This window comes from Bison bison, unplaced genomic scaffold (assembly GCF_000754665.1).
Source record: "Bison bison bison isolate TAMUID 2011002044 unplaced genomic scaffold, Bison_UMD1.0 scf7180017864382, whole genome shotgun sequence".
Lineage (NCBI taxonomy): Eukaryota > Metazoa > Chordata > Mammalia > Artiodactyla > Bovidae > Bison > Bison bison.
The window spans coordinates 6,703,760-6,720,253 of NW_011494954.1; the positions used below are offsets into that span (position 1 = coordinate 6,703,760).

Here is a 16,494-nt window from a genome sequence, read left to right on the forward strand (position 1 = left end):
AAGAGACTTTACAGAATTTGATGATTAATTTCAGAGAAGGTAAGTGTCAAGAATGACTTCCAGTTGGTCATCTGGTTTGGTTAAGAGCTTGGATGTAGAGCTATTCTTTGAAATCAGAAGGGATTGATTTAGAAGGAAATCCACAGTCTGGATACATTAAATCTGAGGTGATTAGGCAAAATCTAATAAGTGCTCAGTAGGCAATAAGATACATGGGGCTGAAGGTCTATAAAGATATCTGGGCATGAAATGTAAATTTGGAAGTTACAGGTATGTGAATGATAATTATAAGACCAAGAAAATACAGAGTAAAAAGGCAACCTAAGACATAGTTTTGAAGCACCACAGCATTCAGGGAATGAGCAAAGGAAAACAAGCCTAAAAAGAAGACTCAGGAGTCTTTCTCTCTTCCATTTGAAAGGAAGGAATCTGGGGTTTTCACTCTGCTACCTGACCAATGACAGAACTTCCTACAGATATTCCAAGACAGTCTACAGTCCTGCAGTCTATTTGTAAATTATAAAGATAACACTACAAAGGAGATGGACAGTCAGAAACTTTTTAAAGAAGTGAGCAACAGAGCTTTAAAAAAAGGAAACTCCAAAGAAGTAGGAGGAAAATCAAATTGTATAATCACAGAAGCAAAGAAAGGTAGTAATTCAATAAGGAGAGATTTTGGCAGTACCAGAGAAGTTGGATTTCAAATAGAGCTGTGTGTATGTTAGTCGCTCAGTCATATCTGACTCTTTGCAACTGCACAGATTGTAGCCTGCCAGGTTCCCCCGTCCACAGGATTCTCCAGGCAAGAATACTGCAGTGAGTTGCCATGCCCTTCTCCAGGGGATCTTCCTGACCCAAGGATAGAACCCTTGGGTCTCCCGCATTCCAGGCAGATTCTTTACCACCTGAGCTACCTGGGAAGCCCCAAATAGAACTAATATGTGCCCATTAAATTTAACAACAATGAGACTATGAGTAAATGTCTTAGGCTTGATTCTCCAGAAAGAGACTCTGAAATGAGGATTTATATGCAAGTATTAGATTAAGAATTTGCTTCCATGAGAAACCAATAGAGAAGAGAAGGACAGGAAAGGGAAAAAAGCCAAGCAAAAACATAATTTCAGGCAAAATTCTATGGAGGGTAACTTCAGTTCATGCTGTAGAAGACCTTCTGGACATTACATTCATGGTTATTGCCAAAACAGTGTGAGGCAGTTAGGCTTTCATATTCCCACACTATTCAGTCACTTAAGGGCCCACAAGGCATATTTGACCCTCTCTGCTTACAGCACAGCCCTCTAATAGCCTGAGGGTAGACCTCTAAAGTGAGTCCAGGTGCAGGCCATTAGAAGCAAAACCACACAGAACAGGGAAAGGGGGCACAGAGAAAATTAAAAGAGACCTGAGAGGATACGGACAGAAAACCAACAATGTCTGCTATACTGACCTTGACAAGAGCAGTCTCAGCACAGCAGTAGGCACAGAAAAAAGACTGATTGAAATGGGGTGATGAAGAGAAGACAGTATGTGCATAAAATTTGTTTTTCAACAGGTGATGAATGGTAGAATAGAGATAAGATGTTGCTGTAAACCACAACGGTGACCAGTTAAAAATAAGCCTTTTCACACTTTTTCCAAAGCCTCACAAAATACACAGGAATACATAGAAAAAATGAATATACTCAGCAACATTGGAAATGCAGTCACAGTCAGTATAATGTCAGAATTTTGAAGAAATTATACTAATTAAAAGATATTTAGAATTGAACTGAAGAAACCTAAAGACTGTAAGTGCCTTCTAGATTTTCATGTACTACTTCAGTTTAGACCACCAGAACAACAGTGGGGATATAGAAGACAGATCAAGTGGCTAAAATCCAGGAACTAGACTAGGATCAGTGCAGATTAACTGCCCTTCCACTTACAGATTTAAGAAAAATATTGCACTGCCATGCCAGTGAACAGGTGCCAAGGGCAATTCTCTTACCTCATGAGTTGGACTGCATCCTCGCAAAAGAAATTTGGTAAACCCAAATCCTGGTATCTGAATGTGACATTACTTGGAAACTAGATCTTTGCAGATGTCATCAAATTAAGATAACATCATTAGGATGAGCCTTAATCCAACAGGACTGGTATCATTTTAGGAAGACACATATTTTTAATAATTTGCATTTGTAAAAATAGATGATGTTTACCTGACTGAAGTCCAAAAAAAAGTTCCTCATCTTGAAGCAGTTCCTGAACACAATCTAATCTCATGTTAATGGTTTCAACATCAACTAGAGGTTCCAATATATTAGAACGAAGTCTTCTACTTCCTCCAGGAGTCTTAGTATAATTTAGAACACCAAAGAGCGTGTGATTATTCCTTTAAAAGCATAAGTTAGGAAAATTTCATTAAGTATACAAAGGAGAAACCAATAAAACTGTAATTTAACTTTTTAAAATTTATTTAAATTACTTTACAATATTGTGGTTTTTGCCATACATCAACATGAATCAGTCATGGGTGTACATGTGTCCCACCATCCTGAACCCCATTGCCACCTCCCTCCCCACACCACCTCTCTGGGTTGTCCCAGAGCACCAGCTTTGGGTACCCTGCTTCATGCATTGAATTTTCACTGGTCATCTATTTTACATATGGTAATATACATGTTTTAATGCTATGCTCTCATATTGTCCCACCCTTGCCTTCTCCCACGTAGTTTTAAAATAATCCTATAATCTACAATAGTGATTCTCAAACTTTCATATTAATACAAATCAAATGAGGATTCTGATTCAGTCTGGGATGAGGCCTGATAATCTACCTTTTAAATAAACTCTCAGGTATGCTGTCAGTCAGTGAAGCACACTTTGATTAACAAGGATCTACAGCATCCTCTTGCATCAGTGAATGACTTTTTTTCATAGACCAGTTACAATACTCAGACTAATATAAAATGTTCTAGTCCGTGGCATTCTATCAATAATAACAAGATATCAATAATACATACTTAAGGGGGAAGAGAACTTTACACTGATAAAACATGTATTTAACATAATCACTCTGTTCTAATTTATGAAGTTAGAGAATTATAAAAGAGAAAGAAAGAAAATAATATCAGGTACAGAAACTATTACAAACAAATAGGACTGTACAGAGAATGACAAGAAGGATTGCTTTAGTTAGGTTGAGAAAGACCTGTATTTATATCTGACAGTTGAATTAAGACATCCATACCAAGATGATGATGAAACGGGAATAATTATGACAATGATGGTGAGAATAGCTAACATACTGAACACAAAGTATATGCCAGGCCTTATTCTAAGAAATGTACATATATTATTTAATTCTAATAACAATGGTATGGGCTAGATGCTATTATTAGCCGCATTTTATAAGGGAAGAAACTGAAACACAAAGAAATTAAGTAATCTGCCTGAGGTTTCCAAATAAGTGAACAACAATAATAAAAGAGTTACCAGTTTAAAGGGGCAAAACAGAACAGCAATTTAAGCCCAGTCTTCCTGGTGGGGAAGGAAATGGCAACCCACTCCAATATTCTTGCCAGAAGAATCCCATGAACAGAAGAGCCTGGCAGGCCACAGTCCATGTGGCCACAAGAGTCGGACAAGATTTAACAACTAAACCACCACCAGTCTTTCTGGCTCTAGAACCAGAAAGATCAAGGTTGGTGGAGCACTGCAAAGTAAGAATTAAGGGAAATGAATAAAGAAGTTGAAAGAAATCAGAACACAGAAGTCCTTGTAGGCCATGGTAAAGAGTCTGAATTACACTCTAAAGGTAACAGGAGCACTGGAAGACTTTTAAGCATTAAAGTTTCAAGATGTAATTTCTGGTTTAAAAGGATCACTTTCTGGCCACTAGGTTGAGAACAGACTAATTGTAGGGAGAGGAAGAAGACAGAGAGACAAGTTAGGGGCTATTATACTATATAGTTCAGTTCAATTCAGTCGCTCAGTCATGTCCGACTCTTTGTGACTCCATGAATCGCAGCACGCCAGGCCTCCCTGTCCATCACCAACTCCCGGAGTTCACTCAAACTCACATCCATCGAGTCGGTGATGCCATCCAGCCATCTCATCCTCTGTCCTCTTTTCCTCCTGCCCTCAATCCCTCCCAGCATCAGAGGCTTTTCCAATGAGTCAACTCTTCACATGAGGTGGCCAAAGTACTGGAGTTTCAGCTTTAGCATCATTCCTTCCAAAGAAATTCCAGGGCTGATCTCCTTTAGAATGGACTGGTTTGATCTCCTTGCAGTCCAAGGGACTCTCAAGAGTCTTCTCCAACACCACAGTTCAAAAGCATCAATTCTTTGGCACTCAGCTTTCTTCACAGTCCAACTCTCACATCCATACATGACCACTGGAAAAGCCATAGCCTTGACGAGATGGACCTTTGTTGGCAAAGTAATGTCTCTGCTTTTCAATATGCTATCTCGGTTGATCATAACTTTTCTTCCAAGGAGTAAGCATCTTTTAATTTCATGGCTGCATTCACCATCTGCAGTGATTTTGGAGCCCACAAAAATAGTCTGACACTGTTTCCACTGTTTCCCCATCTATTTCCCATGAAGTGATGGGTCCAGGCTAAAATGATGGAGGTATGGATTAGAGTTGTGGGGGCTTCCCTGGTGGCTCAGCAGGTAAACAATCTAACTACAATGCAGGAGACACGGGAGACGCAGCTTCAATCCCTAGGTTGTGAAGATAACTTGGAGGAGGAAAGGGCAACCCACTCCAGTATTCTTGTCTGAAAAATCCCGTGAACAGAGGAGCCTGGCAGGCTGCAGTCCAAAGGGTGACAAAGAGTCAGACACAACTCAGCAACTGAGCAGTAAAAGTACGGTGTTAAGTTTGTAGACTTGGAAATGATAAGACCCAGAATACGAACGTACTCTAAAGGCTGAATCAAGAGGATTTACTGACATACTGAATTTGGGTTAAGAGAAGAAAGGAAATAAAAATGATTTAAGTTATCAGACTATCAAATTTTTAGTATATCAATTTAAACATATTTTTAAGAAATTACTCAAATCAAGCCCTGGCTGAGAATCAGGAGGTTATCATAGGTAAGTCACAGGTACAATTTTGAGAACTTGTCTTTTGCAGGAACAAAAGTAGGGAGCACACCTAAACCTGCCATTTGCTATAGAAATCAATGATGGAAACTATACTGAACAAGTGACAAGTCCATAGAAGCATTAGAGCTATCCAGATAGTTTAGTAGGTAGCATGCTCATCTTTCAACCTAATTTTCTTTGGTTTAAGTCAGGGAAAAGACCTCAATTTCTCCTCTCAACTACAATATGAACTCTTGAAGGTCAAATATCTTATCATTTAATATATGGCAGAAACTCAAGCAATGTTTGATGATGACAATGGTCAAACAATGATTAACTATGAAATGTGACAAAGTAAAACTGAGTATAAAACCCTTTGTAATAATTACCAGCCTTAGTTATTGACTGTCTATATTACCCTATGTTATTTTAACTTAGAAAGTCAACAACAGAGTAGTTTATCCAGATATTATTTTATCTTTTCCCAGGCAACAGAAAAAATATTACTTATTCACTAAGCTAGAAAGGAATAACTACTATTAATTACATTCTCCTGTAAAAGGTTATAATTTTAGATCACCATTATCCAGTGGAACTGCAAAGGTGCAGAGGTCACTACACTGATGGATGACAAAAAGTAGTATATACAGTAGTATTCCTACTTTACTAAAAGTAGTACCAACAGTACCTAGATAGATCTAAACTGTTCTTGATGACTGAAGTAAATAATAAACAAAATTAGATATGTCTGGAGATTTCATATAGTGGAAAGTAAAGCCAAGATAAGAACGCACAAAGCGACAGAAATATTTACACTGAAGCTCTGAAACTGGCACAAGCACCTTAAGGCTTCAATTGTCTAAAGCACTCTTTATTCTATTCAATACTCTTAATACTAAAATTTGTATTTATTGATATCTGAGGTTATCGATATATTAATTACTAAAAGCTGAGATTTTACTCCAAGCTTACTTACTCCCAACCTGCATTTTACCAAACTAAATAGTTTAAGTTTCCTTGCACATATTACTATATTGAAAATCATGCTTTCAAAACCTTTTTATTCACTGTCTTACTACTTGTTTTACTCTTTAAACTGGAAAACTATTTATATTTCAAAACTCATGTCTGGGCTAAAAAAAAAAAAGTCAAGGTATTATCCCCTCTAGAAGACCATTTCTATAATAATTCTTTTACTCCTTAACTAAGCCAAATTAACTTTCTCTCTCTGCTACGAGCCCATCATTTTTTATGCAAATTTTCATCACCATACAGTCGACCCTTTCTATAGGTAATTGACTCTAAGACCTCTAACGGATACCAGAATCCATGGATACTTAAGTCCTTTATATAAAATGGCCTACTACAGTGGGCCCTCCATATTCACAAGTTCCATATCTGTGAATTCAACCAACAGTGGGTCCCTCGGTTACAGAGGGCCTGATGTACTTAGTACATGTTAATGATCTATGATACTATAGTCTCCTCCTCCGGACTATAATTCCTTAAGGAGATAAACCATGACTCACTAATTCTTTGTACCAAATTGAACCCTTATTAAACCATATAGTTTATCCCTACTATAAACACCACCACAGGTTGATTACATTATCTTCTAATGACATTTTGATTCTAGTTTATTCAACCATTATGAAATCTTACAAAACCTCATGTTTACAGTGTGTATGTACATGGACAACACACACATATGCACAAACACATGAGCAACCTCCCATTCTCCCTTTCATTCATGTTTACCATCAATATTCATCTAACTGAAGCTAATAATAAACCAATAAAACCAGCAATCTAGTCATACACAAAGACCATTTTTATCATTTTCAACTACTTCATCTTCTCAAATGATTATGTAGTCCCTTGAATTTCCTGTATTTAATGCTTTTAAAACTGGTTATTTCAGCATTGTAGTATTCTGCACACAATAACTTCTTTTTTATTATGGTAAAACATACAAAACACAAATTTTGCCATTTTAACCATATTACGCTCACTATTCAGTGCCATTAGGTATACTTGCAATAATGTGCAACCATTACTACCATTCGTTTCCAGAGCTTTCTCATCATCCCAAACATAAACTCTGAATCCATTAAACAATAACTCTCCCATTCCCCAGTTTCCCCAGCCCCTGATAACCTGTCTACTTTCTGTTGCCATAAATTTGCCTATTCTAGGTACTTCACCTTTTGTGTCCAGCGTATTTCACTTAACACAATGTCTTCAAGGTTCATACATCTTGTGGCAGAATTTCATTCCTTTTTAAAGCTGAATGATGTTCCATTATATGTATACATCTTATTTGTATACATTTTATTAGTCACTGGTTGATGGACATTTGGTTTGTTTCCACATTTTGGCTACTGTGAATCATGCTGCTATGAATACTTGTGTGCAAGTATCTGTTTGAATCTCCACTCTCAGTTCTTCTGGGTATATACCAAGAAGCAGACTTTCTGGATTGTATGGTAATGCCAAATTTAGCTTTTTGAGGAACCACCACATGGTTTCTCAAAGTGCCTCCACCATTTTATATCCCTACCATAAATGGATTAGGATTCTAATTTCTTCATCCTTACCAATTCTTATCTTCCTATTTATTTAATAATAACTATACTAACAGTGGGAAGTGATAACTGTTTTTGATATGTATTTCCCTAACAAATAGTGATGTTGAGCTCTTGCTTATTGTACCTCTGTATATCTTCTTTGGAGAAACGTCTGTTCAAGTCTTCTGCTTAATTTTGAAATGGCTGTCAGATTTTTTTTTTTCTTATTTAGTAAAAATATCTTTTTAAAACTTGATTTTGGTGAAAACATTTGAGCAGTTCAGCAACAATGGTATAAATATTAAAAATGTTTATTTTCAATATTTCTCCACTGAACAACTTTAAAAAATATAAAGTAACTATTCATAGAAAAATATGATAATAAAATATACTGATATATTTCCTAATAAAAAATGGATAATCTTACCTAGAGTCTTGATTATTAATTAGTAATTCAAGGTTTTGGGCTGATGATGAATCTATCATGGCTGTCTGTTCACTACCCTGGAAACAAATCTTTAGCGATTTTGGTGCGTAAACTGAATTTTGAATAAATTCAACATATTTTAATAAAGCTGCAACAGCTGCAAGGCAGTAATATCTGTAAGGTAACCAATGATACACCACTATAAATCTCTGTAATAAAAGTATTGCTATAAAGGAAAACATTTATTTTACTTTTATAACATAATTATAAATATTTGCATAACATTGCTTAAATTCAAAGGGAAAAAGCACTCCAAGTGTTCCTCATTTTGGATGACTAGTTAAATTACCTCTAAAGCATAAAAGTTGATAAAAACAGACAATTCTCTGAAGTCTGAGACTTAAAGAATAAGTTTAAAGAATAAAGTTAAAAGAATACAAAATGGATTCCCAGTAAGTCACGTTAGAATTCAACACTCAATGGTACCATTCTAAGTACGTATTCAAATAATATTGAGACAGTCTGAGGGTTTAAAAGGTACAGTCAGGAGATCATAATGTATAGGAACGTACCTCATTCCTATATACATCCTATAATGTATAGGATCTTGGTGAGAAAAGATCGTCATGATTAACTTAGTGAACAAATAGTCCTCCCTGGCTCAAAGAAAGTATCTGTTCAGCAAGTTCTAAAAAATATCCATTCCAAAAGTATCATTTCCTGTCTCATTTCGAAGGGGTAAAGGAGTGAGGTAACAGGAACACAGCTTTACCTGTGTTTCACTTCTGTGCCCTCACACTTCTAGTAGCTCTGGCCACTTAAGCTTTTCATTTCAAAGTTAAAGTGAGCAGCAATGATTAGGGCAATAGATTATGACTAATTTGGAGAAATTCTATATAAATTAAGTCAGCAAGATATGCCCTGTGTATAAATTTCAGTTAATTACTTTACTACTCAGTAATTACTGAATGTGTTTTATGAAACTTTCTCAGCATTTTTCTCGGTGGTAGGGATATAGCAAAGAACAAAACAGACAAAAGACCTTTCCCTCCTGGAATACACACTAGGGACTTACTACTTGCCCCAAATCTTAACTTACTTGGACTGAACCTCCATTAGGACAGTGTTGAATTCTGCTATGCATAACTGTTCAATGTATTCTAGTCCTTTTGTTTCATTGAAGTATTTCCTTTGGATAGTAGTGAAATTAACATTCTGAAAAGAATTTTTAATTTCAAGATAAATTTTAAGTTTCATGCACTTGCCCAAAACTGCTTTCTTAAACACATGCTCATACATGGGTAGGTGGCTTAAAATATTGTGCAAAGCTTATTTTTCATGATTTATTATTTTCTAGAGTTAAATAAGTTTTTCTAGTTATTTGCTAAGTGAATTTGAGTAGTCTGTAGCTCTTATTAATCTATATTCGCATGAAATTTAAGTACAATAATAAAAAAAATGAGTCTCTGACTCCTACTAACTTTATTCTACAGCAACAACAAAGGTTTTGCATTCAGCATCATATTGGGCTTCCCTGGTGGCTCAGCTGGTAAAGAATCTGCCCGCAATGCAGGAGACCTGAGTTCGATCCCTGGGCTGGGAAAATCCCCTGGAGAAGGGAAAGGCTACCCATTCCAGTATCCTGGCCTGGAGAATTCCATGGACTGTATAATCCATTGGGTCACAAAAAGTCAGAGACGACTAAGTGACTTTCACTTTCAATATATTATCATAATTGAGAGAGGGTAAATATTATAATATACTAGTTGGGAAAGCAAAAAATACCAATTCCAGATATCAAATCTATGAAATATTATCTACATGAGGTGAATTTAATTTACAGAATAAAGAAAAGGAGATAATGGAACTTTTTTTAAAAGAGCAAAATTTTAAAAAGCATGCAATCGCAAAATAGAAGGTCTGCTTATTTTTAATAAAAGTATTAGGTAAAAAAGGCAATATATTAGCAATGGACTCTGAAAGAGTTGTAAGACTGAAAAAATAAAGTCACAAGCAGGTATGGAATTTGATAGGTCTCAAGACTGAACAGTTATCTCATTTAATCTTCCCAGTATAACTCTATGACATAAGTCATACTTATCTACAATTTTCCTCTAAGTCAAATTCTGAGAAGCCGAGTAACTTTTTTAATATCAAAGAATTGACATATGCCAGAGCTCAGACTTGAATTTAGATTTCTTTGACTACGAAGTCCATGTTTCTTCCATTTCATACTGCTTATTTAATTGAGGTCTTTTTATGGTAAGTGTGATAATAATGTTAACAACAATAATAACATTGTTTTTTTTTCCCCTCTGCTTATGATTCTTTCATACAAAATATTGAGGTGGCCAAAAAGTTCGTTGGGATTTTTCATGTTATGGAAAAACCTGACCAAACATTTTGGCCAACTCAGTATTTCTATAGGACTTCCCAGGTGGTTCAGTGGTTAAGAATCTGCCTGCCAATGCAGGACATGCAGGAGACACCTGTTCAACCCCTGGTTCAGGAAGATACCCTGGAGAAGAAATTGGCAACACACACCAGTATTCTTGCCTGGGAAATCCCATAGACAGAGGGGCCTGGCAGGCAAACAGTCAACAGGATCTCAAAGAGTTGGACAAGACTTAGTGACTAAGCATGCATGCAGTACTTTTATGGCTCTCTCACTCTCACTCCTTTCAAGACTTTGCCCAAATGAAACCTCACCAATGAGACCATTTCTGATTACCCGATATAAAATACCAGCTCTCTAGGAGGTAGATACTATTATTGTCCCTATTTTACTGACAAATAAAAACTGAAGTTTAAAGAGGTTGGATGGCATCACCAACTCAATGGACATGGGTTTGGGTGAACTCTGGGAGTTGGTGATGGAGAGGGAGGCCTGGCATGCTGCGGTTCATGGAGTCACAAAGAGTTGGACACGACTGAGGGACTGAACTGAACTGAAAAAGGTTGAGTAACTTAACTTGCACACAGTCATTTAGAATCAGGATTTGAAACCACAGCAGTCTGGCTCATCTGTCCTTAAGCACTAGGCTATATCGCCTTACATCTCAAGGGTCGTAGATATATGTTGTTTTCACCTTCAGAGGATTTATCTATCCCACATTCTATGTTGCTCTGTCCATTTAGGACTGTCAATTACAGTACTCTGTGCCCCACAGCAAAAAGTCAATGACCAGGGATTAATCAATCATAGTGCTTCTACCCCCAGAAACAGAGATTAATATAACATGTGGGAGCATGAACAAAACAGGAACAGTTCAGGGTCCTTCTCTTGAATTCATATATGGACACTGGAAGGAAGAAGTTACTTTTTTGCCTCCTGTATACTCTGGAAAAACCCCTTATTACCTAAAACATTTTTCTTTTTTCAAAGTATATCAAGAGTACCAAATTAAATAAGTGAATTCATCATCTTTATTATATGTATTCAGTTCAGTTGCACAGTTGTGTCTGATTCCTTATGACCCCATTGACTGCAGCATGCCAGGCTTCCCTGTCCATCACCAACTCCCGGAGCTTGCTCAAACTCATGTCCATCGAGTCAGTGATGCCATCCAACCATCTTATCCTCTGTTGTCCCCTTCTTCTGCCTTCAATCTTTCCCACTACTAATTATATGTATTAGTAGTCCCTTAGCTTAGGACTTGTACTTAGTGAGTACATTATGGTAAATATAAAGTTAGTCAAATTATTGTTATTTAATATATTTTAAAATGGATTTTTAAAAATATGAAGATCTTGAATGTTACTATTGAGAATTTAAAAATCACTTACCTTGAAATTTTCTGTGATAAGAGTAAACAACTTGGTTGAATTTCCCACAACACAAGCAGTATTTGACATTATTATTTCCAAAGGTGATAAAATTTTAAGTTTAGTGATCACCTAAAATTGTTTGAATAAATAATCTCTTAAATGTAGGCTTAGGAGTCTCTAAAACCAAAAATGTTTCATATTTTTCTGAGAGATAAATGCTTATAATTAATTCAGAGATATACAAAATCACAACTGTCCTAATTATATTTCAGTTAAACATATTTCTAATGGTGCTATGTTAAACATACATTCTATAAAATTATAAATATATTATCATAAACATAGGCTGTATTTTACTTACAATAGTTTGTATCAGCTGTAAGCCCCCAAATAATTTGAACTTATCGAGTAGGCATTCCTTAAAAACAATGTTTTTAGTAAAATCATCTACTCGGTATTTTATTCATCTCCATGAAAAACATAAACATTCAATAGCTAACTATGGTGACTCAATCAGTATGGCCACATTGGTACAGCTTAGAAGCTGAAAAGTACAGAAACACAGATGAGAAACATCTGTTTTATGACTGATGTTTTTCACAGTGTCAGGTAAATTAGAACTATCCTAGACACAAAAATTCTTAATATGTCAAACATTCCAGTTAAAAAAAAAAAAACTTTTATCCTATCATTTTTAAATTGCAAAGAAATGTGAAATACCCAGATACATAGTACTAATATCATTTAGGTTGTTAAGCATACTAAAAAGTTAATTATTAGGTAGAGAGAGGAAATCTACATATTAGGGAACCAAAAAAGGGAATGCAATAAAGAAATAAGGAATAATAAAACATTAAAAATAACATAGTATTTAATATTTTTTCATAACAGAATTTGAGTCAAATAACTTTTTAGAATATAGAGATTACAACAGACCAGTGGCTCAAATTAATGATGAATGATAGGAAGTGAAGGCAAGGAGTTGAGGGACTAAATTATTACTGATCTAAAACACTAGTCTCCCTTATTTCTAGAAAATAAAATTAAAATACATTTCTGTGGAAACAATCCTTTGGAGATAGCATTATGACACATGTTATTTTTGAACTAAGTCCAGGAATTATTAGAAGATATTAATTTTAGAAACATTAATAGCAATTTGGAATATTCAAATAACAGCAAAACATGTTATTTCAGAACAAAATAATATTTAAAAATTAAAATCAGATGTAAAAAATGTTTCTTTTAATTCATAGTAACCTAGATTGGTGCAATAATGAATAACCATTATTCTAACAAAAAGTAAACTAATTAGGGACGCACTGACTTGAAAATCTTCAAAGTACCCTCTAGATGAACCATTTTCTAGGAGTATAAATACTTACCTTTGCATATGTTGTATTGTCCGCAAATTGAGATAATACAATTTGTGGGCTTTTTAAATCAATACTTGCCATTCCTATTTCACCTCTGGCAAGTCCTCTCCCTTCTACAACAGCTACAATAACTGAAGGAGAGTGTGCAGAAACTGCAGATGAGGATGTAGCTGTCAAAATTGTTGAAAGAAAACATATAAACATAATAATTTATAGTTCTTTCTCATAAGATCTCAAAGCACCAAATCAATGGCAGAGTTTTAATATCCAAGAAAAAATCTTATTTTCCTCATCAAAATAAAATCTTTCCATATCCAGACCAAATAAAAATGTTAATTCTCTATTTTGCCAAAACTTAACTTCACATTTAGAAATAATAAATCACATATTGTCTTATTTTGCATTTTACTGGAATGAAATCATAAAGAAACACTAAATTTGGGATAAGAAAACATTATTTATCTTATTTTGTCATTTAAAAGCTATCTGAATTTGAGCAAATTATTTCATAGTAAGTAATCAAAAATCACAAAATACGGTAGCTGAAAGGATCAAATGGCATAATATACACAAATGCATTTTATATAGTATAAATCATATAGCTACAAACTGTAGAAACTAGATATCTGTATAAGGTTGGATATTTTATTAATGTGCCAAGAATGTTCAAAGTTCTTTACTTGAATTAACTTTGTTACCATGATTCTATCAATTGTTGCTGTTCATTCACTAAGTCATCTCCAACTCCTTGCAACCCCATGAACTATAGCACACCAGACTTCCCTATCCTTCACTAACTCCTAGAGTTTCCTCAAACTCATGTCCATTGAGTCAGTGATGCCATTCAACCATCTCATGCTCTGTTGCTCCCTTCTCCTCTTGCCCTCAATCTTTCCCAGCATCAATCTTTTCCAGTGAGTTGGGTTCTTCACATCAGGAGGCCAAAGTACTAAAGCTTCAGCTTCATTATCAGTACTTCCAGTTAATACTCAGGGTTGATTTCCTTCAGGTTGGACTGGATCTCCTTGCAGTCCAAGGGACTCTCAAGAGTCTTCTCCAGCACAATTTCAAAGCATCAGTTCTTTGGCACTCACCCTTCCTTATGGTCTAATTCTCAAATCTGTATATGACTACTGGAAAAACCACAGCTCTGACTGTATGGACCTTTGTTGGCAAAGTAATGTCTCTGCTTTCTAATTTGTTGTCTAGGTTTGTCATAGCTTTTCTTCCAAGGAGCAAAGGTCTTTTAATTTTGTGGCTGCAGTCACCATCCACAGCAATTTTGGAGCTCAAGAAAATAAAGTTTGTCACTGTTTCCACTTTTTCCCCATCTATTTGCCATGAAGTGATGGGACTGAATGCTATGATCTTAGTTTTTTAAATGTTGAGTCTTAAGCCAGCTTTTATCACTCTCCTCTTTCACACTCATCTAGAGGCTCTTTAGTTCCTCTTCACTTTCGACCATTAGAGTGGTATCATCTGCATATCTAAGACTGTTGATATTTCTCCTGGCAGTCTTGATTCTAGCTTGTGATGCATCCAGCCTGGCATTTCACATGATGTACTCAGATAGAAGTTAAGTAAACAGGGTGACAATATTCAGCCTTGACATACTCCTTTCCCAATTTTGAACCAGTGTCCAGTTCTAACTGTTGGTTCTTGACCTACATACAGATTTCTCAGGAGGCAAGTCATGTGGTCTGTTATTCCCATCTCTTTAAGAATTTTCCACAATTTGTTGTGATCTACACAGTCACAGGCTTTCGTGTAGTCAATAAAGCAGAAGTAGATTTTTCTGGAATTCCCTTCCTTTTTCTATGATCCAACAGATATTGGCAATTTGATCTCTGGCTCCTCTGCCTTTTCTAAATCCAGCATATACATCTGGAAGTTCTTGGTTCACTGCTGAAGCCTAGCTTGAAGGATTTTGAGGATTATCTTGCTAGCATGTGAAATGAGCACAACTGTATGATAATTTGAACATTGTCTGGCATTGCCCTTCTTTGGCACTGGAATGAAAACTGACATCTTCCAGTCCTGTGGCTACTGCTGAGTTTGCTAAATTTGTTGACATACTGAGTGCAGCACTTTCACAGAATCATCTTTTAGGATTTGAAATAGCTCAGCTGGAATTCCATCACCTCCACTAGCTTTGTTTATGTAGTGCCTCCTATGACCCATGTGGCTTCCCACTCCAGGCTGTCTGGCTCCAGGTGAGTGACCACATCATCGAGGTTATACAGGTGATTAAGGCCTTTTTTGTATTTGACTCTATCAATAGACAACATTAATTTCTCCATTTACTTCTAAGGAGACTGAAGCTCTAATGGAACTGGTAGAATGTGTACACAGGTGGTCTGAATCCAGACCTGGCACTCTTAACCACTATATGTATTACTGATTTTGAAATTTATGCCTCACAGACCGTAAATATTCAGGTAAGTAGTTTAACCTTTTTATTTATTTATTTATTTATTTATTTTTTTTATTCAGAGACCCGGAAGCTTCCTTTCTATAGAACCTCACCAAGAACAAAAAAAACCAGCTAGTGAGAAAGACAGAGATTTGCCAATATATCCATGCAGTAAAACTCAAACTTTGCTCAGAAAGCAAGACCCTCAAATCTCCTTTGGAAGCTATTTACTCTTTTTTTTTTTTTTTCTTTAATAGAAAATTATTTAATTAGTATACATGTGTTCCCCATCCTGAACCCTCCTCCCTCCTCCCCCCCCACACCATCCCTCTGGGTCGTCCCAGTGCACCAGCCCCAAGCATCCAGCATCGTGCATTGAACCTGGACTGGCATCTCGTTTCATACATGACGTTTCACATGTTTCAATGCCATTCTCCCAAATCTTCCCACCCTCTCCCTCTCCCACAGAGTCCATAAGACTGTTCTATACATCAGTTCTAAACACCAATACAGTATACTAACGCATATATATGGAATTTAGAAAGATGGTAACGATAACCCTGTATACGAGACAGCAAAAGAGACACTGATGTATAGAACAGTTTAACCTTTTTAAATACCAAACATTTTAAACAAAATTGTTATAAGAATTCAATGTAATACAGAACAGCTTTATAAAGCATATGAAATTATAAGGCATCCTGAAAGATGATGCTGTGAAAGTGCTGCACTCAATAAGCCAGCAAATTTGGAAAACTCAGCAGTGGCCAGAGGACTGGAAAAGGTCAGTTTTCATTCCAATTCCAAAGAAAGGCAATGTCAAAGAATGCTCAAACTACCGCACAATTGTACTCATCTCACACACCAG

At 35.9% G+C, this 16,494-nt stretch overlaps 1 protein-coding gene across 1 annotated transcript in view; it reads right to left on the reverse strand.

Moving 5' to 3' along the window:
* The window catches only part of MSH4 (mutS homolog 4), a 98,151-nt gene that overhangs the window by 64,405 nt on the left and 17,252 nt on the right, over positions 1–16,494 (reverse strand). The window contains exons 3-7 of the mRNA XM_010857610.1: positions 13,223–13,383; positions 11,856–11,966; positions 9,169–9,284; positions 8,070–8,243; positions 2,199–2,371 (exon numbers count right to left, since the gene is read on the reverse strand). Coding sequence (XP_010855912.1) covers positions 2,199–2,371; positions 8,070–8,243; positions 9,169–9,284; positions 11,856–11,966; positions 13,223–13,383 — 735 coding nt within the window. The remainder of the gene's footprint in view (positions 1–2,198; positions 2,372–8,069; positions 8,244–9,168; positions 9,285–11,855; positions 11,967–13,222; positions 13,384–16,494) is intronic.